We start from the raw sequence: 23,248 nt of genomic DNA on the forward strand, positions 1-23,248 counted from the left end.
TAATTCCTAATGTATTCAGGCATTTCAGGCATATTTTAATTTAGAAGACACACTGGATTTTCCTTCTTATAAACCTCCCCATCTGCTGCCCATCATCTCTCTCCTCCCTCTCACCCTTATTCTGCAAAAAGCGTTTATTTCTTGTTCACTAACTTGTTTGGCACTCTCATTTTGTTCAGCTGTTATTGAATGAGACTAGTTAGCTCTCCTTACCTTATAGGAGATGTCAATATGAAGTAAGAAGATTTTTATGAACAGACATATCCAAATTAATAGATACTCCAAATTCATGTCCTTTAGAATAGTCATAATGGGAGAAAAGTCTGGAATTTTCAAAACATATTTGGAACTATTCAAGGATATGTTTTCTTCTTTTAGAACTGAAAAGAAAACCCACCTTGAATTAAAAACTATTGATGTTTAAAAGTAAAAAGTAACCTCTGTCCTTATACTGTGTATTACCTTATATCACTTTTATGAAAAGTGATCTGTACATATTAGATCATCAACTAATGATTAAGTTACTGTTGTGTTTTGGGAATAGATCACTTCTTGAGTGGTTTCTTTCTCTTTCTCTTTTTGTTTGTTTGCTTTTTTTTTTAGATGGAGTCTTGCTCTGTTGCCCAGGCTGGAGTGCCATCATGGCTCACTGTAACCTCTAACTTCTGGGCTCAAGCAATCCTCCTGCCTTAGCCTCCATAATAGCTAGTACTACAGGCATGTGCCACCATGCCCAGCCAATTTTTAATTTTTTTGTAGAGATAGGGTCTTGCCATATTGCCAAGGCTTGTCTTGAACTCCTGGCTTCAGGTGATCCTCCTGCCTCAGCCTCCCAAAGTGCTAGGATCATAGGTGTGAGCCACTGTGCCTGGCCTTGCATGGTTTCAAGAGCACAATAAATAACTAGTAAAAAAGTTAATGCAGGTTAAATGAAAAATCATGGTAGGCATCATTATGAAGATCACATTCTGTGTCTATTGTTTTAGGAGAAGCCTGAGATAATATCAGGGTTATAGGGTGGTAGTTCACCTGTTGGTTACAAAGAATTTGCTTTGTTCAGTCATCAGCCATCTTAAAGGAGTCTGAAATTAGGAGAGCTGTGTTTTTCAATACACTTTTCAAATAAACTTGATTTCAGTGACATGTATTTTTGTGTTAGTACTTAAAAATTAAATGTTTTTAATGTGTTATTTATTTATTTTTAACTATATATTTTCAGGGGAATTCCTGATAAGTCTGAAGATACTGAATGGTCTTCTCGACCATCAGAAGTTAGTGAAGCTTTATTCCAGGCTACTGCAGAAGTAGCTTCAGACTTAGCAAGCAGTTGCTTTAGTGTATCTCAGCACCTGCTTATAGGCAGCACAGCTGTTGGGTCTCAGTGCCCTTTTTTGCCTTCTGAACAAGGGAATAATGAAGAGACTATTTCATCTGTTGATGAACTGAAAATTCCCAAAGACTGTGATAGTTATGATGATCTTTGTTCATATATGTCATGGAAGACACGAAAAGATACACAGCAGCCTGAAAACAATTTAGCTGATAAAGATCAAGTTTTAGTTGCAACTTCATCTGACATAACTGATGAAAACATAGCTACTAAAAGAAGTGACCATTTTGATGCTGCTTGTTTATATGGGCAGTACTGGAAACAGGAAGATTCACCTAAGCAGGCAGAAACATATTTAACCAGTAAGTACCCTGATTCTTTTTCAGATTCATCTGACACAATTGATAAAAATAAAATTCCCAAGGGAAGTAACAATTTTAGTGTCCCCTTTTCCTGTGTGCCATGGAGCAAAGAGGGAACTTTGCACCACTCAGAAACGTGTGTAATCAGTAAGGACTGTTTCCTTTCCACGTGAAGTTGCTGCTCATCATCATAATAAAATGTCATATTCTTTCTTGTGTTGTTTGTTGGAAAGAAGAGGAAAAGGGGTTCTCTTGACTTCTGATAGTCATTATTTTGAGAATGTTTATTTAAGGGCTCCAGCTGAGATTGAAGTGAAACAAAAGATGGATTCTTTGGAGGGTTATGAAAGAAATGAAGAAGGTTTACAGAAAGAATCATCTCAATGTTTTGAAGTAACGGAGACTAGAAATAATTTAGTATCTTCAGAAGTGCAATCCAGATTCTTAGAAATACAGTATATTAGGAATGTTATAGCTCCTGATAATTCTATAAAAGTTTCAGAAGCACTCTCCAGGGGATGTTTCAGATGTACTCTCCAGGGGACATGATACCTCTAAAATGGAGGCTTCTGGTGGTCCTCTTCAGACTGTTATATCCAACTTGGATGAGACATCAGAACAACTGTATTTTCAAGAGGAAAGAAACCAAAAGGGAACTTCTCTTTTTGGTGAGAAAAATATTGATGCTACTGAAAATATAGCCTTTGAGGCAGTTATTGCCTCTATTGAGCCTTCTAAGAAAGAGAGTACAGTAAATGAAATCCAAGCTGACATCAATAAATATTTAACAGATGACAGCCGAGAGAGAGCCAAAAAATCCAGATCTTTCTCCATTAAATTATAATGATGAAAACTCTTTATTTGATAGGCTTAAACATCCATGCTATCAGTCTACTCCTGGGGTGTTTGAACGAGCAGCTTCAAAACCATTGTTGCATAAAAAGGGTGATAATGATAGCTTCCTATACTGGCATCCAAATTTAAAATCACCCCCTAATGCTCTTCAGGAAATGTTCATTGAGCCACTTTGTGTTATTCCGGAGTTTAAGTCATCTGCTTCTTTGAGTGAAAAATCTTACAACCAGGCTGTTGGTCTTGGCAAAACACAGTCAGCTTTATTTCAGTGTGATATAAGCAATGAACCATTTCTTCTCTTTGGGAAGATAAAGTCTGTTCCTTCTCTTGACCTTGCAGAGAAGGTAGGATCTTCAGATGTTATTTATCATGTGAAAGTATTAACTTCAGATTCTTTGGTTTTACGAGATTTAAAGCAGCCAACCTTTGAAGAAGTTGCAGATTACTCAAACTTTAATTTGGGTAAGGATGTTAACTGTAGAAATGCCATTAAAGGTCCACCTGCAGCTGTAGGAAGCAGCTTTTCAGCAAACTTGGTGGCATGTGATGCAAAGTCACAAGTTGCTTTTACCATTGACCAGTGATGCATCATTGATTGCAGTCGCCCAAGAGACATTGCTGAAAGCTGATATAGGCCAAGGTGAAATTCCTTGTTCTGTGGGAGCTGAGCCTAGTTTTATTATACATACAATTATGCAAAATGACTCCTATTTTGTAGAGGGCCTGCAGGGGAAGGCTGAGTCTGACATCATTACTCTGGATGGCCTAAATGAAAACGCTGTTGTATGCAGTGAAAGAGTTGCTGAACTACAAAGAAAGGTGAGACACAATAAAATGATGGTTGTAAGAAACATAGCCTTTTTCAGTATTGTTTCAGGAAATCGTATTGTTTGTTTTTATTTTACTTTTTACTGTTTCCTGGGTACATGACCAATGTCATTTGACTGGTGAGTACATTGAGCTAGCAGCTTTAGAGAAATTTCATGATGATCTGGAGATGCATGACAGCTCCCTGCACTGGCAGCCTACTTTACAACTACCATCTGAGAAGGAAAGCAATTTTGAAAAGCCTGTAAGTTTTTCTATTTGACATTTTTTCTGGGCCAGGAGAGGAATATTTTATTTGAAAAATTTTCAAATTTTATTTGAAAATACTTTATTTGAAAAGTTATATCCTTCAGTACCAGCTTGTAACTTGTACCTGTTCTTCATCTGATATCCAGGAATATGTTCCATTAGAGGTTGGTATAAAAGAAATGTTTATGTTTTGTAGACTGTAAGACTTAGTTCTGTGGTGTCTTGGAAAAGGCAATCCCATGGGGCTCCAGGCCTTTCATATTGAGGCAGCCTAACTCTTCCTAGTTGTGCCAGCAAGAGTCTTTAGACAGTGTTAAGATTAGGCTTATTCATGGGAACTTTCAAAAGCTTATACTTCGAATGTTTCCCTCTGGTCTTCAATGCACAAGCCTTGAAACAGTCCCTGGAATATTTAAGTATTTCTGTTTAGAAGCTCTTGAAAGACTTGACTTCAGAGGTGTCTTGAAAATTATAAGACCCATGTTTGACCAGGAAGGATAATGAAGTGCTTAACGTCCAAACTGGCCAGTGTCTCTCCAAAGGGAAGTATCTCCTTCCCAAATGAGCAACACACTAATGTATATACATATCTCTTCCCTCTCTCTATTTATATCATTATTACCATTGTGTGTGTGTACTAGAAACTGGCAACTCTAGGGTGTCATAAAAATTTTATGTCAGCCTTTTTTTTTTTTTTTTTTTTAATTAAGTTCTGGGACATGTGCAAAACGTGCAGGTTTGTTACATAGGTATACATGTGCCATGGTGGTTTGCTGCACCCATCAACCTGTCATCTAAATTAGGTATTTCTCCTAATGCTATCCCTCCCCTAACCCCCTACCCCACGACGGGCTCTGGTGTGTGATGTTCCCCTCCCTGCGTCATTCTTTTGTAGAAGGCATTTATTTGCTTGGATCCTTGGATCCCTTGGCGTTAATGTTCCTCTGGTCCCGTTGAATGAATACCCTCTTTTGTTGTCCCAAGGTGGGCCCTACTTCCTTGTGATATATCCTTTTATCTTGTTATTCATTAAATACAGTTAGGTAAAATAGTGATGTACTTAATGTTACTTCTCTTTTCCTGTTTTCCTATGTATAAGATTGGTATGTTTTTGTAAACCTCTGTTAGTTTGGGTTACAACCACATTTAGACCTTTAGGTTCAGATTGTTGGTAGAAAATGAACAAAGATTTTATGATGAACTTTTATTTATAATTTATTACATTTATTAAAATTTTTTTAACACAGAATCACTAGGTTAGTTTATTTTCTTTAGTATTCTAAACTAGGCATTCTTTAATTTTAATCTGATAACAGTGGGGATGAAAATGATAGTTAACACTTTGTGCTCAAGTACTATGCTAAGAGGTTACATGTATATATCAATTCATTTTTGTCATCTGTCAATCCTATCAAATAGAATTGTTAGAGATTATTATCATCCCTGTTTTACAGTTGACACTTAGAGGATTTAGGAACTTGCTCATAATTATTCAGCAATTGGGGGAACCAGTATTTGAAACTAACCATATCTATGTACTTAACCACCATACCATAAACTTTCCCCCCTCCCCCCACCTTTTAACTATTCCTGGTGAAACTAAGGTTAAGATTTTGCATTATTTTGGCAAGAGTAGAGGTTTTGAAGGAGATTGCCTAAAGTTGAGTTCAATAACAATGAGAAACAAAGTAACAATTTTGAAAGTGTTCTAAATTTTTAATACTACTTTTTTGACTTACATCAACCTTTCATGTAGATAAAATGTATTTTAAAAATAAAGATATATAGGTTCAGTTAATGTGCAGAGACTAGCTTTGACCACTGCTCCAAATTTTAATCTGTCCTTAAATATAGCCTGAAGTATTATTCTTTCAATCTAAGGAAGATGCTATTATTCCCTGTATTGTCTTTCAATTGTAGCTCTATCTGTCTTAGTCTTAGATCTAGGAGTTATTTAATGTCAATATCAGAAAAGCAAGGAGCCGCCCGCCTCGGCGAAACCCCGTCTCTACTAAAAATACAAAAAATTAGCCGGGCGAGGTGGTGGGCGCCTGTAGTCCCAGCTATGCGGGAGGCTGAGGCAGGAGAATGGCGTGAACCCCAGGGGACGGAGCCTGCAGTGAGCTGAGATCGCGCCACTGCACTCCAGCCTGGGTGAAAGAGCGAGATTCCTTCTCAAAAAAAAAAAAAAAAAAAAAAAAAAAAAAAAAAAAAAAAAAAAGAAAAGCAAGGAGCCAGATGTGGTAGTACTTTTTCTGCATGGCTTAGCTTGCTTTCAGGGGCTTGCTTACTCCTTGGTTTCTTCCTTACGCACCTCATCTGTGTCACAGAAGAGTCATTCATACTTACTTAGTTCACTTTTATATCTACTCATCATAAATGATTATTTGGGTATCCATGTATGTATGATGCAGCTTGGAACTGTGAAAAGGACGTAGAGATTTTGAGTCAAAATCCAGTTCAGTTACTTGGTTAGCCTTGTGTCTTGAGCAAATACTTCGGAGGATCACTTTCCTGATCTGCATAAGGAAATAGGAATAGTAATAATCAACCTCATACATTGTACTATTAAATGGGGTAAGTTATATAACATTTATATAGTGCCTGGTTGTTAGTTCTCTTCACTTTGCTGAAACTAGACTACTAGAGTCTCTGGTGGTTTCCTACTTTATATCATTATTTTGTTTTTCTTTCTCCTTGTTCTTGGTAGCAGCACATAATTAATATGCTTTTTTTTTTTTTTTTTGAGATAGAGTTTCGCTCTTGTCATCCAGGCTGGAGTGCAATGGCACAATCTCAGCTCACTGCAACCTTCGTCTCCTGGATTTAAGCAGTTCTCCTGCTGCAGCCTCCCAAGTAGCTGGGATTACAGGTGCCTGCCACCATGCCTGGCTAATTTTTTGTCTTTTTAGTAGAGACGGGGTTTTACCATGTTGGACAGGCTAGTCTCGAACTCCTGACCTCAGGTTATCCACCTGCCTCAGTCTCCCAAAGTGCTGGGGTTACAGGCGTGAGCCACCGTGCCTGGCCTAATATGCTATTTTAGTACCTCTTGTTTTGGCCATTTAACTCTAAAAATTATTTAAGGTTTAAGCCTTAGATTTCTTTTCTCTCCCCTTCATATCCCCCCCCACCCACCTTTGGAGACCTAGTTGCCTGTCTCTGTGTGGATGATTATCACCTCTGTTTTTATACCCTAATATTTGTCTAATTTATTTTGCATGTTTTCTTGTGAACATTGTCATCACCCCAAATTCAGCTTGCCCTATAGCAAAATAACTCATATTTTTCCTAAAATTAGACTGACTTGTAGAGTTCCTGAGTTTTTTTGAAAGGTATTAGTATTTTTCTGGTTTCTTGGTCATCTTTCATTCTTTCTTCATTATTGATTAAACATTGGGAAGATAAACTAATTTTGATTTCTTTTTCTCCTGGTTCTTTCCATTTTCAATTAGCAATGAAGATCTGCTGGTTTCTTAAATAAATACTTCTCATGTTTTTCATTTTACATTTTCTTTTATATTACCTACTTTTTTTTTTTTCTTTTTTTTTGAGACAGAGTCTCCCACTGTCACCCAGGCTGGAGTGCAGTGGTGCGGTCTCGGCTCACTGCAAGCTCCACCTCCCGGGTTCACGCCATTCTCCTGCCTCAGCCTCCTGAGTAGCTTGGACTATAGGTGCCCACCCCCACGCCCAGCTAATTTTTTGTATTTTTAGTAGAGACGGGGTTTCACCGTGTTAGCCAGGATGGCCTCGACCTCCTGACTTCGTGATCCACCTGCCTCGGCCTCCCAAAGTTCTGGGATTACAGGCATGAGCCACCGTGCCCAGCCAGTATTACCTACTTTAATAGTTCTATATTTTGAAACTTTAACATAATGAAATTTTTTTGACGTCAAGCTTGTAATAAAAATTTTTCTTTATTTCTGTGTTTGAAAGCTGTAGAAGAAAAACTGCTATAAACTATAAACACACACTCCCTCTCACAAGTGTCTATATTATATGTGTTCATGCCACACAATATTTCAGTTAATGACAGACTGCATATATGATGGTAGTACCATAAGATTAAAATACTGTATTTTTACTGTACCTTTCCTATGTTTAGATATGTTTAGATACACAAATGCCATTGTGTTACAGTTGCCTACAGTATTTAGAGCAGTAACATGCTGATAGGTTTGTATCCTGGAAGCAGTAGGCTAGACCATATAGGCTACACAGTTGTAGGTTTGTGTAAGTCACTCTGTGATGTTTGCACAACAACAAAATTGCCTAACAGCACATTTCTCAGAACATATCCACATCATTAAGTGATGCATGACTGCACATTATATATATGCATATATATTTATGTGTATGTATATATGTGTATATATATAGGCTGTACTTCAAAGAAGTTTCCTGTAGGAGTGAGGTAATTGAAAACTAAGAAGTTTGTGCTATGTGGAGAGCAGGGCTTCTTAGCAGCATTATCATTTTGAGTTGGATAATTCTTTGTTATGGTGGGAGGCGTGTTTCCTGCATATTGTAGGATGTTTTGCAGCATCCATCCCTGGCCTGTATTCGTTAGATACTAGTAACATCCCCTCCCCTCACAAGTTATGACAGCAAAAAATGTTTCCAGGCATTGTCAAATGTCCCTTGATGGGTACAAAATCTTCACCAGTTGAAAAGTAGAGAAACCTGTTTGGGCAGTAGATGTAGATATAGAAATAGATATGGAATATTCATTTCCACACTTCACACGGCTTCCTAAGAATGTTCATTACTACACAATGAAAAATTGATGAAAGAGGATAGAAAAATTCATGCTTATGTACATTTTTAGACTTCATCCTGAGAAGATGTGACTGAAATAATTTTTTTAGGGAAATAAAGACAACCTAAAAATGATATATATTTTTATGTGAGGGTGCACTGTGAATTTGGTGAAAAGTTGTACATGTTTAGGTATTAGTGTCACCAATATTGGTTTCTAATTTCTTTTCTAGCAAGGGCTTGTGACCTGATGAAACATTAGGGACTTCTTTTTGAGCAGTTAACCTTTACTTCACTACCAATTTATAGTCTCCACTACTTTTAAGAAGTTTGAGGACTTATGCTTGTTGGTAACTGATCACAGTTATAGTTCTTTGATACTCTCATTTTTCTTCTAAACATTTGTGAGTTTCTAGAAAATATTCCTGTTTTCTTTTTCCTTTTTACTCTTTCTTGCCCACAGTGCACCTCTCTACCTTAAAAAGAAATACCTGAGCTTGTCAAGAATAATCCCATGGTTCAAATTCTGCGATGATCATAAGGACCAAACTTCTGAGTAACAGAACACTTCTAAGCATACTATCTATAATATTTTATATAGACAGATTTTTTTATTTTATTATTATACTTTAGGTTTTAGGGTACATGTGCACATATAGACAGATTTCTAAGCCCTCAGGATGATTTAGTCTTCTAGAGTTGACCCAACAAAATATGACCTATATATGAATTCAGAAGATTTGAGATTATGATCTTAAGTAACTAGTACAACTTCTCAGTGTTTATCTTTGTAAAAATGAGGGATTATTTTTAGCAGATGAAGTTTGAAATTAATATCTTATTTTCTTCATTTCTTCATAGGTGGGTCATTCTAATCTGGGCATTAATGAGTCTTTTTCATTTTTATTGCCTTCATTTGTTCCACATAAGCCAACAAGAGAGTTGGAATATCATTCTTCAGATCTCAGAATGTTGAGGATGTCTCCTGACACTGTGCCAAAGGCTCCTAAACATTTAAAAGCAGGTACGTAGAAAAAGGAGATAGTAAATGTCCTACTTACGGATACCTTGTGAAAAAATATCTTGTTAGGTCTATCTAATTTTTATTTTTTAATATCTATAATAATTATACTTCAGATTAGATGTGTTTACAACTCTTGTCTTAGTCTCTTCAGACTGCTATTACAAAAATATCTTAGTACTTTAAGTGTGGCTTAGAAACAACAGAAATTTGTTTCTTGCAATTCTAGAGGCTGGTTCCAAGATCAAGTGCTGGGAGATTCAGTGTCTTGTGAGGGCCTGTTTGTCATAGATGACATGTTCCTCTGTGCCCTCCCGTGGTGGAAGGGGCAAGGGGTCTCTCTGGAGTTGTTTTTTATAGTGGGCACTAATCCCAAACATGAGGCCTGTGTCCTCATGATCTACTTACTTTCCAAAAGCCTTACCTCCTTAATTTCATCACCTTGGGGATTAGGATTTCAACCTATGCTTTTCAGGGGGGACACAAATATGCAGACCGTCACAAATCCGCTGATCTTTTATTAGAGGAATCATTTGGTTTTTCATTGCATTCTACATGACAGTGTTTAGAAGTGAATTATATGGAGGAGTCTGATGTTAGAATCTGTTTATTCCTTTGTGTGACTTGAAGGGAAAAAGGAATTGATTGAGCCCAAGATGACAAGAGTGGATGCAAATAAGTTTGTAGAGAGGAAATTGAGAGAAATCAATTTTGAGGTAAAAGCAAGATTATCTGCTGAGGGAGGTGAGTAGTGGTGGAATTAGGTTAGAGGCTTTGAGGAGAGTGCTTTGGTGAAGACTTACAGTTTATGTTGAAGTGAATTTAAGATGGAGCTGACCAAGGGAAAGTAAAAGGATTGGAGGGCAATTCTGAGAAGTCAGCTCAGGTTAGTGATAATGATTTTATAATATTGTCAGCCTGTATAGAATCTCTGATTTGTTTTTCCTACTAACACTCAGGAATGGAGATGATGAATTACAGTATTGATCCTTGGTTCAGGAATACATTGAATGGGTATGGTAGAAGGATAGCAGTCAAAGAGAGAAGAGTTGATCACCTATTGGTTTCAGCCTACATAGGGAAAGAGAAGCCAGAAGAGTTGTTATTCTAGGAGAAAATAGAAGGACCAGAGATTTCTTTATGAAGTTGATTAGATGAGGTGGGAATAAGTTACTGAGAGCACTAGAAGAATAGGTAATTTTGGTCAGATTGAATAAGTAGATTTAAATTAGGATCAGTTTGAAGGGTGATGAAATCCATTAAATAGCCCTGGGATTGGATGGTAGAAATTGAATAAAAATTACTGGAGTAAATAAAATTTTGGGTCAGGTACAGTGTCTTATGCTTGTAATCTCAGTACTTTGGGAGGCTGAGGTGGGAGGATCACTTGGAAGAGTTTGGAAAGGATTGGTATTAATTGTTTTTGAATAGAATTTACTGTGAAACTACCTGGGCTGTTCTTTATAGGAAGTTTTTAAATTACTAATTTCATCTCTTTCTTTGCCATAAGTCTATTTAGATTTTATATTTTTCATGAATCAGCTTTTGCAATTTGTGTCTTAAATAGAATTTGTCCATTTAGCTAGGCTATCTGTTTACATATATCTGTTCATAATATTCCCATGTAATCTCTTTCATTTCAGTAAGGTTAGTTACAATGCCCTCTCTTTCATTCCTGATTTTAGTAACTTAAGTTTTCCCCTTCTTTTGTTCTCCTTTTGGTGAATCTAGTTAAATTTTGTCAATTTTGCTGATTTTTTCAAATAAACTGGTTTCTTTATTTTTTTCTAATCTTTATTTTTCTTTTCTGATTCTTGTTTCATTTATTTTCATTCTAGTCATTATTTTTCCTTCCTTCCATTTGCTTTGGGTTTAGTTTGTGCTTTTATTCGGTTTTTTAAGGTGGACAGTTAGGTTATTGATTTAAGCTCTTATTATTATTACAAGTATGTATACAAATTGATAAATTCCTAAGCACTATGTTAGCTGCATGTCCTAAGTTTTGGTTTATTATATTTTTGTTTTAGTTCGTCTAAACTTATTTTCTAGTTTACATTGTGATTGTTCTACATTTACCCTTCGGTTATTTAGGAATGTGTTGTTTAATTTCCCTCTGTTACTACGTTTCACCTGATTCAATTTTTGTTGGAAAACATACTTTGTATGATTTCTGTCTTTTTGAGTTTTATTGAGGCTTGTTTTATGTTAAAACATAAATACAATAAACTAAATAAACTACATGCTAAAGCATATAGTTTATTCTGTAGAATATACAGTTTGTACTTGAGAAGAAGGTGTGTTCTGCTGTTGTTAGGTGGTGTGTTCTGCTGTTGTTAGGTGGTGTGTTCTATAGATGTCTCTTAGCTCTAGTGGGTTTAGGTGTTCAAATCTTCTGTTTCCTTGTTGGTCTTCTGAGTAGCTGTTTTCTCCATTTTCAAAAGAAGGGTATTGAAGTCTTCAACTCTTTTTGTTTAATTGTCTATTTCTCCCTCTTTTTCTCTCAGATTTGCTTCACATATTTTGACATTATGGTGTTAGATCCATATATGTTTATAATTGTTATATATTCCTGATGAATTGACCTTTTTTTGGAGACAGAGTCTTGTTCTGTTGCCCAGGCTGAAATGCAGTGTGTGGCTCACTGCAACCTCCGCCTTCTGGATTCCAGCGACTCGTGCCTCAGCCTCCTGAGTAGCTGGGACTATAGGCATGTGCCACCATGCCCGACTAATTAGAATTTACCTTTTAATTGTTATAAATTGTTCCTCCTTATTTTTTTTTTTGTTTTAAAGTCTGTTTTGTCTTAGGTTAGAGTAGACACTTCAGCTCTTATGGTTGCTGTTTGTATGGTTTATCTTTTAAAATCCCTCTACTTTCAACCTATTTGTATTTTTTTAATAAAAAATGATGTATCTGCTGTAAAGAGCATATAGTTAAATCTTGAGTTTTTAATTTTAAAACTCTATTTTTGCCTCGTGATGTGATTATTTAATCTGTTTGCATTTAGTGTCATTGTTGATGTGATTGGATTCACATTTTCTGACTTACATTTGGTTTTTCATGTGTCTTGTGTCTTTTCTCTGTTCCTCTTTTATTATTGCATTATTATGACACTTTCAGTTTAATTTTTAAAATGATTTTCTAGGTAGTTTTTTTTAAGTTATATTCTTAGTGATTACTCTGGGGCTTATAATATTTATCTTACCAGAATATACTTCTGATTTAATTTATACTAACTTAATTCTAGTGTGATACAGAACCTTTACTCCCATATACCTCTATTCCCTCTTTTTTTTGGTGCTATTATTGTTATACATACCACTCACACACATATATAAATGCCTTTAAGTATTTTTTTTTTTTTTTTTTTAGTCGGGGACTTGCTCTGTTGCCCAGGTTGGATTGCAGTGGCATGATCATAGCTCACTCTAACCTGAGCTCAAGTGATCCTCCTGCCTCAGCCTCCTCTGTCGTGAGGCCCACAGGTGTGTACCACTACACTGAGCTAATTTTTCAAAAAATTTTTTTGGTAGAGGTAGGATCTCACTATGTTATTAGTCTTGAACTCCTGGGCTCAAGCAGTCTTCCCACCTTGGCCTCCCAAAGTGCTGGGATTACACGTGTGAGCCACCATGCCAGCCTGCTTTATATATTTTCAAATTGCTTTTAAAATCAGTTAACAGAATACAGGAAATGAAGCATGTCTTTTTGTAGTTACCGATGTAATTATTTTTACTAGCACTATTTGTTTTGTTATGAAAACGTTATTGTTTTTCAGCCTTTGGAACTTTCTATATTATTTCTTGTAAGGTGGATCTGCAGGTTCCCTGTTTTTGTGTATCTGGCATGTTTTTATTTCATCTTTTTGAAAGATAGTTTTGCTGGGCTTGGAATTCTTGGTTGATAGTCTTTTTCTTTTCAGCACTTTGAATATGTCTCTTCACTATCTTCTGGCCTTCATAATTTTGGATGAGAAGTCAGCTATTATCTTATTCATGTTCTCTTTTATATAATTTGTTTTCTCTTGTTGCTTCCAAGATATGCTCTTTGTCTTTCACTTTCAGTATCTTGATTATGACATGTCTCTCTGTAAATCTCTGTGTTTATTCTACTCTGAGCTCACTGAAATTGTCAGATGTATAGTTAATATCTTTTGTCTAATTTGGGAAGTTTTCAGCCATCATTTCTTTGAGGATTTTTTCTGCTGCTTTCTCTTTTTTGCCCAGTTATCATCTCTTGCATCACCGTCCACATATATCAGCACCCGTAATCTTGTCTCACTGGTCTCTAAGCCTTTGTTTGTTTTTCTTTCTTCTTTCTTCTTTCTTTTCTTCAGTTTGCATAGTCTCTATTCATTTATCTTAATGTTTGCTGATTTTTTTCTTCTGTCTGTCCATATCTACTGTTGAGCCTCTAGTGAATTTTTCACTTCAGTTACTGTACTTTTCAGCCTTAGAATTTCCATTTTGTTATTTTGTAAGTTCTGTCTTTTATTCTGTATTTGATGTGACTTTGCCGTCATACCTATCTTTAATTCTTTAAGCATCCTTTTCTTCCCTTTGAATATGTTTATAATAGCTGCTTTTAATTGTTACTGGCTAAGCCCAATGTGTGTGCCCTCTGAAAGGCAGATTTGCCTATTTTGTTCCCCCTGTGAAGGTGTCACACTTTCTTTTGCACATCTTACTTTTCTGTTGTTCTAAACTGGACGTTTTGGATAATATCTTGTTGCAACTCTGGATATTGATCCTTTCTCTGGGCTGGTAATGTTTGATATTTTTGTTGTTTAGTTATTTAGTGTTTGGTTTGGATTAGTTCTTAATTGCTCACCACCAAGATCTCCATTGATTTTGTCAGTGTCCTTAGGCTTGGGCTTTTTATGCTCTGTTTCAAACAAAGTCATTCTCCTTATGGAGATGTGTGGAGCTCTGTTCTTATGGCTTGCCTCTCCTGGGCAGAAGCTTTGTGGCACTGCTCTGTATCTGAGGGCAGATTCATTAGTCTACTTCTCTTGGAATAACACACCCCTTCTCTATGATTGTGATACTGAAAGGGGTAGTAGTTAGTCCGTGTTCTTGGATTGCCTCTCCTGGAGTGGACCCTCACTCCACCTACAAGTGAGCTGGGAGTAGGGGTGATTACAGCTTGGTATTCTCAGGTTGGGATAAATCTTCCACTCTATAAGTGGGGACTGGGTGGAGGTAGGTTGCTTCTTGTGTTCTTTCTTTTTCACTTATTAGCAAATATCAACAGCCAGTGTTCTTTCTTTACAGCCTTTCTCCCATGACATCCCTTCCATTCTGCCTTGTTACCTTATGGATTATACCTACTGATGTACCCAGTTGTACCATTTTAATTATTTGGTTAAAATGGTGCATCTCATTTCTACCAGTAAGATCCTGAGCTCCTCACTTATCTCTCAGAGTAGTATTGTGCTGTATGGGCTGACATTAAGATTTAATATTATGCACAGTCTTGACATCTGAAACTGCGAGGTCCTCAAAGGGCCTAACCACAAGATTACCTGCCAGATATGCCCCCCACTCAGTGGAGAGGCTTCCTACACAGCCAGTTCCTCTATCAACGAGACTAACTGTATTCTACCTGGTACTCAACCTCATAGATTTCTGTCCCATGCTAACCTGTGAAATTATTCAAACAAGCCAATCACACCCTCCTACAGAAATAAAAAAAATCACGCTGTCTTCTTGCTACTACAAGCCTGCCTCCTATAGTTCCTGTTTACTCATTCTGTTCCCATGTACAACTCCTGTGTGGTCCTGCATGTCCTGTGTCTTCCCCAGCTGTGAGTATATGTGACTAATAAACTACCGTCAGTCTCCTCTGTGCAGTGTTTTATCTAGCCAATCCAGAACTATCAGGCAGGAATCCCTCCCTCATCAATAGGGTGAAGAGGAGGCAAATGAAAGAAATATTTGTGTCCATGTTTGATTCATATTATATTGAAATGGTCCCTTGATATTAGTTGCCCTGATTTCTTATTTTTTTTTATTTTTATTTTTATTTTTTTATTATACTTTAGGGTTTTAGGGTACATGTGCACAATGTGCTGGTTTGTTACATATGTATCCATGTGCCATGTTGATTTCCTGCACCCATTAACTCGTCATTTAGCATTAGGTGTATCTCCTAATGCTGTCCCTCCCCCCTCCCCCCACCCCACAACAGTCCCCGGAGTGTGATGTTCCCCTTCCTGTGTCTATGAGTTCTCATTGTTCAATTCCCACCTATGAGTGAGAACATGCGGTGTTTGGTTTTTTGTCCTTGTGATAGTTGGCTGAGAATGATGATTTCCAGTTTCATCCATGTCACTACAAAGGACATGAACTCATCATTTTTTATGGCTGCATAGTATTCCATGGTGTATATGTGCCACATTTTCTTAATCCAGTCTATCGTTGTTGGACATTTGGGTTGGTTCCAACTCTTTGCTATTGTGAATAGTGCCGCAATAAACATACGTGTGCATGTGTCTTTATAGCAGCATGATTTATAGTCCTTTGGGTATATACCCAGTAATGGGATGGCTGGGTCAAATGGTATTTCTAGTTCTAGATCCCTGAGGAATCGCCACACTGACTTCCACAATGGTTGAACTAGTTTACAGTCCCACCAACAGTGTAAAAGTGTTCCTATTTCTCCACATCCTCTCCAGCACCTGTTGTTTCCAGATTTTTTAATGATGGCCATTCTAACTGGTGTGAGATGGTATCTCACTGTGGTTTTGATTTGCATTTCTCTGATGGCCAGTGATGAGGAGCATTTCTTCATGTGTTTTTTGGCTGCATAAATGTCTTCTTTTGAGAAGTGTCTGTTCATGTCCTCTGCCCACTTTTTGATGGGGTTGTTTGTTTTTTTCTTGTAAATTTGTTTGAGTTCATTGTAGATTCTGGATATTAGCCCTTTGTCAGATGAGTAGGTCGCAAAAATTTTCTCCCATTCTGTAGGTTGTCTGTTCACTCTGATGATAGTTTCTTTTGCTGTGCAGAAGCTCTTTAGTTTAATGAGATCCCATTTGTCGATTTTGGCTTTTGTTGCCATTGCTTTTGGTGTTTTAGACATGAAGTCCTTGCCCACGCCTATGTCCTGAATGGTATTGCCTAGGTTTTCTTGTAGGATTTTAATGGTTTTAGGTCTAACATATAAGTCTTTAATCCATCTTGAATTAATTTTTGTATAAGGTGTAAGGAAGGGATCCAGTTGCAGCTTTCTACATATGGCTAGCCAGTTTTCCCAGCACCATTTATTAAATAGGGAATCCTTTCCCCATTTCTTGTTTTTGTCAGGTTTGTCAAAGATCAGATAGTTGTAGCTATGCGGCATCATTTCTGAGGGCTCTGTTCTGTTCCATTGATCTATGTCTCTGTTGTGGTACCAGTACCATGCTGTTTTGGTTACTGTAGCCTTGTAGTAGAGTTTAAAGTCAGGTAGCGTGATGCCTCCAGCTTTGTTCTTTTGGCTTAGGATTGACTTGGCGATGCGGGCTCTTTTTTGGTTCCATATGAACTTTAAAGTAGTTTTTTCCAATTCTGTGAAGAAAGTCACTGGTAGCTTGATGGGGATGGCATTGAATCTATAAATTACCTTGGGCAGTATGGCCATTTTCACGATATTGATTCTTCCAACCCATGAGCATGGAATGTTCTTCCATTTGTTTGTATCCTCTTTTATTTCATTGAGCAGTGGTTTGTAGTTCTCCTTGAAGAGGTCCTTCACATCCCTTGTAAGTTGGATTCCTAGGTATTTTATTCTCTTTGAAGCAATTGTGAATGGGAGTTCACTCATGATTTGGCTCTCTGTTTGTCTGTGATTGGTGTACAAGAATGCTTGTGATTTTTGTACATTAATTTTGTATCCTGAGACTTTGCTGAAGTTGCTAATCAGCTTAAGGAGATTTTGGGCTGAGACAATGGGGTTTTCTAGATATACAATCATGTCATCTGCAAACAGGGACAATTTGACTTCCTCTTTTCCTAATTGAATACCCTTTATTTCCTTCTCCTGCCTGATTGCTCTGGCCAGAACTTCCAGCACTATGTTGAATAGGAGCGGTGAGAGAGGGCATCCCTGCCTTGTGCCAGTTTTCAGAGGGAATGCTTCCAGTTTTTGCCCATTCAGTATGATATTGGCTGTGGGTTTGTCGTAGATAGCTCTTATTATTTTGAGATACGTCCCATCACCCAGATTCATAAAGCAAGTCCTCAGTGACCTACAAAGGGACTTAAACTCCCATACAATAATAATGGGAGATTTTAACACCCCACTGTCAGCATTAGACAGATCAACGAGACAGAAAGTTAACAAGGATATCCAGGAATTGAACTCAGCTCTACATAAAGTGGACCTAATAGACATCTACAGAACTCTCCACCCCAAGTCAACAGAATATACATTTTTTTCAGCACCACACCACACCTATTCCAAAATTGACCACATAGTTGGAAGTAAAGCTCTCCTCAGCAAATGTAAAAGAACAGAAATTATAACAAACTGTCTCTCAGACCACAGTGCAATCAAACTAGAACTCAGGATTAAGAAACTCAGTCAAAACCGCTCAACTACATGGAAACTGAACAACCTGCTCCTGAATGACTATTGGGTACATAATGAAATGAAGGCAGAAATAAAGATGTTCTTTGAAACCAATGAGAACAAAGACACAACATACCAGAATCTCTGGGACACGTTCAAAGCAGTGTGTAGAGGGAAATTTATAGCACTAAATGCCCACAAGAGAAAGCAGGAAATATCCAAAATTGACACCCTAACATCACAATTAAAAGAACTTGAAAAGCGAGAGCAAACACATTCAGAAGCTAGCAGAAGGCTAGAAATAACTAAAATCAGAGCAGAACTGAAGGAAATAGAGACAGAAAAAACCCTTCAAAAAATTAATGAATCCAGGAGCTGGTTTTTTGAAAAGATCAACAAAATTGATGGACCGCTAGCAAGACTAATAAAGAAGAAAAGAGAGAAGAATCAAATAGATGCAATAAAAAACGAAAAAGGGGATATCACCACCAATCCCACAGAAATACAATCTACCATCAGAGAATACTACAAACACCTCTATGCAAATAAACAAGAAAATCTAGAAGAAATGGATAAATTCCTCGACAAATACACCCTCCCTAGACTAAACCAGGAAGAAGTTGAATCTCTGAATAGACCAATAACAGGTTCTGAAATTGTGGCAATAATCAATAGCTTACCAACCAAAAAGAGTCCAGGACCTGATGGATTCACAGCTGAATTCTACCAGAGGTACAAGGAGGAACTGGTACCATTCCTTCTGAAACTATTCCAATCGATAGAAAAAGAGGGAATCCTCCCTAACACGTTTTACGAAGCCAGCATCATCCTGATACCAAAACCTGGCAGAGACATAACCAAAAAAGAGAATTTCAGACCAATATCCTTGATGAACATTGATGCAAAAATCCTCAATAAAATACTGGCAAACCGAATCCAGCAGCACATCAAAAAGCTTATCCACCATGATCAAGTGGGCTTCATCCCTGGGATGCAAGGCTGGTTCAACATACGCAAATCAATAAATGTAATCCAGCATATTAACAGAACCAAAGACAAAAACCACATGATTATCTCAATAGATGCAGAAAAGGCCTTTGACAAAATTCAACAACCCTTCATGCTAAAAACTCTCAATAAATTAGATTTCTTATTCTTTTATTGGCAAACCTCTGGGTCCTATTTTATAACAAGCAGAAAGTGACTGCCGAGCTTCATTTCAAATTGGCTCCAAAGTATGAGTCAAGATAATTTACATATCAGGTAAAGTAGCTACACTTAACATAATTTGAATAGTTTAGATTACAAGATAAATTGGAAACAAGTTTGGATCTGGATTATTGAAAAAGAATTGGTGACACCATTGGAAAGTAGGGCAGTCAGTTTAGTTTTGGACATACTGAGTTTGATTTGTCAGATCATTTGGTTTGAAGTGTCTTCAAAGCCAGTTGAACAAATGGGAAATAGGAAATACAAATTTGGAAGATCTTAAATAATTCATGATTAAAATTATGCCATAAGAGTAGTTAAGCAAGGAGCATGGGTAGAGAGAAAAGCAAAATGTCAAAGATGGTACCTCATGGAATACAATAGCAGAAAGAGGCCAATAGAAAATACCAAAAAAGACAGATATTTTGTTTAAATTCTTACTCACTGATTTAGTTCTTACCTCTTCAGTTTCCATTCCCATTTCTTAGTGCCTTTACTGTATCACACTGGATTTTGTTGCACGAACATTTAGGATTGCTTTGTCTTCTTGGTGGATTGATCCTTTACAATTATGTAAGAATTCTCTTTGTCCCTCGTAATTGTCTTTGTTCTGAAGATTATCTTATATAGCCACTCCTACAGAATAGTTCTTTTCTTTCTTCTTCCTCTTCTTCTTCTCCTCCTCCTCCTTTTTTTCTTCTTTCTTCTTCTTCTTCCTACTCCTCTTTCTTCCTCTTTTTTCTTCTTTCTTTCTTTTTCTCCTCCTCTTCCTCCTTCTTCTTCTTCCTTTTTTTTTTTTTTTTTTTTTTTTTTAATAAAGATAAGGTCTCACTCTGTTGCCCAGGCTGGAGTGCAGTGATATGATCATAGCTCCACAGCCTTGAATTCCTGGGCTCAAGCAGTCCTTCTGCCTCACCCTCTGAGTAGCTGGGACTATAGATGCACACTAACATGCCCAGCTAATCTTTTTTTTTTTGTAGAGACAAGGTCTTGCTATGTTGCCTAGGCTGGTTTTCAGCTCCTGGCCTTTCAAAGCCTGATCCTTCCATCTTAACTTTCCAAAGTGCTGGGATTACAGGCATGAGCCACCATACCCGGCCTTTTTAACTGTCTTTTAGTTTCAACCTTCCTATGTCATTATGTTTGAAGTGAATTTTTTGTAGACATCATATAATTGGGTCATTTTAAAAAAATCCTCTCTGCTAATATCTGTATTTTAGTTTGTTTGTTTGTTTATTTATTTTGAGGTGGAGTCTCGCTGTGTCACCAGGCTGGAGTACAGTGGCGTGATCTCGGCTCACTGCAACCTCTGCCTCCCAGGTTCAAGTGATTCTCCTGCCTCAGCCTCCTGAGTATCTGGGACTATAGGTGCACACCACCATACCCAGCTAATTTTTGTATTTTTGATGGAGACAGGGTTTCACCATGTTGGCCAGGATGGTCTCCATCTCTTGACCTTGTGATGCACCCGACTTGGCCTCCCAAAGTGCTGGGATTACAGATGTAATTTGTTTATTTAGACAATTTATACCTAAAGTTAATATTGATCTATTACGCCTTAAGTCTGCAATTTTATTATTTATTTTCACTTTATTCCTGTTTGTCTTGTCTTGCCTTACTATGGGTTTCATGAACATATTTTAGAATTTCACTTTAATTTTTTAAATTATTTATTTATTTATTTATTTTTGAGACGGAGTCTCGCTCTGTCACCCAGGCTGGAGTGCACTGGTGCTATCTCAGCTCACTGCAAGCTCCGCCTCCCGGGTTCACGCCATTCTCCTGCCTCAGCCTCCCAAGTAGTTGGGATTACAGGCACCCGCCACCACACCTGGCTAATTTTTTGTATTTTTAGTAGAGACGGGGTTTCACCATGTTGGCCAGGCTGGCTTCGAACTCCTGACCTCAAGTGATCCGCCTGCCTCAGCCTCCCAAAGTGCTGGTATTACAGGCGTGAGCCAACGCACCCGGCCCTTGGCGTGGATTTCTTTGAGTTTTCCTGTTTGGAGCTGACTTTCTTTCTTTAATCTGTAAGTTTATGTCTCATCAAATTTGGGATGTTTTCAGACTTTATTTCTTTGAATTTGACTCATCTTGTTTGCATCATTTGATTGTCTTCTCCCTCTCTCTCGCGTTCGCGCTCTCTCTCTCTCGCTATCTCTTTCTCTCTCTCGGCTCACTGCAACCTCTGCTTCCGGGGTTCAGGCGATTCTCGTGTCTCAGCCTCCCGAGTAGCTGGAATCATGGGCATGTGCCACCACGCCCAGCTAACTTTCTGTATTTTTAGTAGAGACGGGGTTTTATCATGTTGGCCAGGCTGGTCTTGAACTCCTGACCTTAAGTGATCCACCCACTTCAGCCTCCCAAAGTGCTGGGATTATAGGCATGAGCAACCACAGCCAGCCTTGATTGTCTTTTCTCAGTCAATTTGTGATTTTCCTGGTTCTTAGTGGTAAAAATGAATTTTGATTATATCCTGGACATTTTGGATATTATGTGAGGAGACTTTGGTTCCTATTTATAATCTTTTGTTTAGCAGGCAGTTGCTGTATTTAGGTTTTCCATGTATGTTCTGGCCTATTTATGTGGCTGTGATCCCAAAGATAACTTAGTTTTCAGGGAAGTTGCATTCTGGTCTACTTCAGTGGTACGATTGAGGCTCCCACTCAGTCCCTGTTGGTGATGCTTATGTGGGTGGAATGGTCTTCCTCAAGGCCTGCTGGTGCTGTGTGGGAAGAGGGAGATGCTAACCCACAGAGTAGAGAACATTTCCCTGGGCCTGCCCCTGGACCACATGGTGTCAGTGGGTCACGCACTTGATTCTTGTTGATGGCATTCATGGGGGTAGAAAATGCTTTTCTAGGCCTCCTGATGCATCTAGGTAGGATGCTGGGCCCCTGGGATGGAGAACATTTCCTTGAACCTACTCTCTGGGTTTCTCAGTGCTAGTGGACTTCCCATTCAATTTTTGCCAGTGCCACTGGGGAAGGAAAGTGCCTACCTGGACTGCCTTTTACCACAGGAGAATTAGGAGATGGTGGACCTAGGTCTTCTTTTGTTACTGGCTAGAGGACAGGGAGATGCCAAACCTGCTGGGACTCTCTGCCTGGTTTTTGCTGGCACTACAGTTCAGGTGGTGCAAGCCTACCTGTTGCCGCTGGGTTGGAGTAGGGTATGGGGAGATGGGACTGTCTGCTAAGTCTGCTGGGCAGCCCGTTTCTTGGTCCATGGGCCATAGACAGCAGGCTTTTCTTGGACTTCTTTCTGCCCTCCTTCGTTCCCTTTCTCCTTCCCACTATTCCTATTCCTATTCCTATTCCTATTCCTATTTCTGGTCTTAGTTCCACACTGCCGTCCTCTCCAGCGTTCAGCCTCAGATGTAAGAGAGTTAAAAAGAAAACTGAGGAAGTCATTGCCATGTTGTTCTCCAGTCTGGAGGTCCTTAGCCAGTCTGCCTTTCACTTTCTATCTTTCAGTCTTTTTTTGATTGTCTTTTGGTTTCTAGAGAAGTGGAGGGAGAAGCAAATTTATATCATTTTGTCAGGGACCAGAAGACAACTGGAGTTTTGAAAACTTGACTTAGATGTGCTATTGTCTTTGGTTGTTGGTAGAAATAATCATATGGGGGAAGCGAGGTAAAGATCTTTCTCAGGCAATATTGAATAAACTCAGGGATCTCAAGCCACAGAAGGTGGGGACACCTATGCCATGAAACTTTACTAACTTTTCTAAAATCTGCAGCCCGCATCCTGAACTATTAATAATAGCTGACATTTATTGCTTGTTCATATTGCTAAGCATTTTACATATTATTATTATAATGTATATTATATAATACAGGTTGAGCATCCCTAATCTGAAAAATCACAATCCAGAATGGTCCAAAATCTGGAAATTTTTGACTGCTGACATGATATTCAAAGGAAATACTCATTAGAGGATTTTGGATTTCAGATTTTTGGATTAGGTATGCACAATGTGTTCTTTTATCATATTATTATTATTATGCCATATTGTTTTATATTTGTATCTGACCTATGATGATGGGCACTGCTATTATTCTATTTGCTATCTGAGCAA

At 37.9% G+C, this 23,248-nt stretch overlaps 1 protein-coding gene across 7 annotated transcripts in view; it reads left to right on the forward strand.

The window, feature by feature from the left end:
- ALMS1 (ALMS1 centrosome and basal body associated protein) overlaps positions 1-23,248 on the forward strand; it is a 234,530-nt gene that overhangs the window by 31,864 nt on the left and 179,418 nt on the right. For 4 of the 7 annotated variants that reach the window (XR_010115578.1, XM_063617472.1, XM_063617469.1 and 1 more), the window contains 3 exons: positions 1,220-1,692; positions 3,266-3,366; positions 9,247-9,409. Coding sequence is in view for 6 of the 7 variants with exons in the window: in XM_063617472.1 (XP_063473542.1) it covers positions 1,220-1,692; positions 3,266-3,366; positions 9,247-9,409 (737 nt within the window). In the remaining variant the exon portion in view is untranslated. The remainder of the gene's footprint in view (positions 1-1,219; positions 1,693-3,265; positions 3,367-9,246; positions 9,410-23,248) is intronic. The other 3 variants (XM_055242943.2, XM_055242948.2, XM_063617471.1) reach the window with 1 other exon arrangement.

Source organism: Symphalangus syndactylus, chromosome 14 (genome assembly GCF_028878055.3).
Source record: "Symphalangus syndactylus isolate Jambi chromosome 14, NHGRI_mSymSyn1-v2.1_pri, whole genome shotgun sequence".
Taxonomy (NCBI): domain Eukaryota; kingdom Metazoa; phylum Chordata; class Mammalia; order Primates; family Hylobatidae; genus Symphalangus; species Symphalangus syndactylus.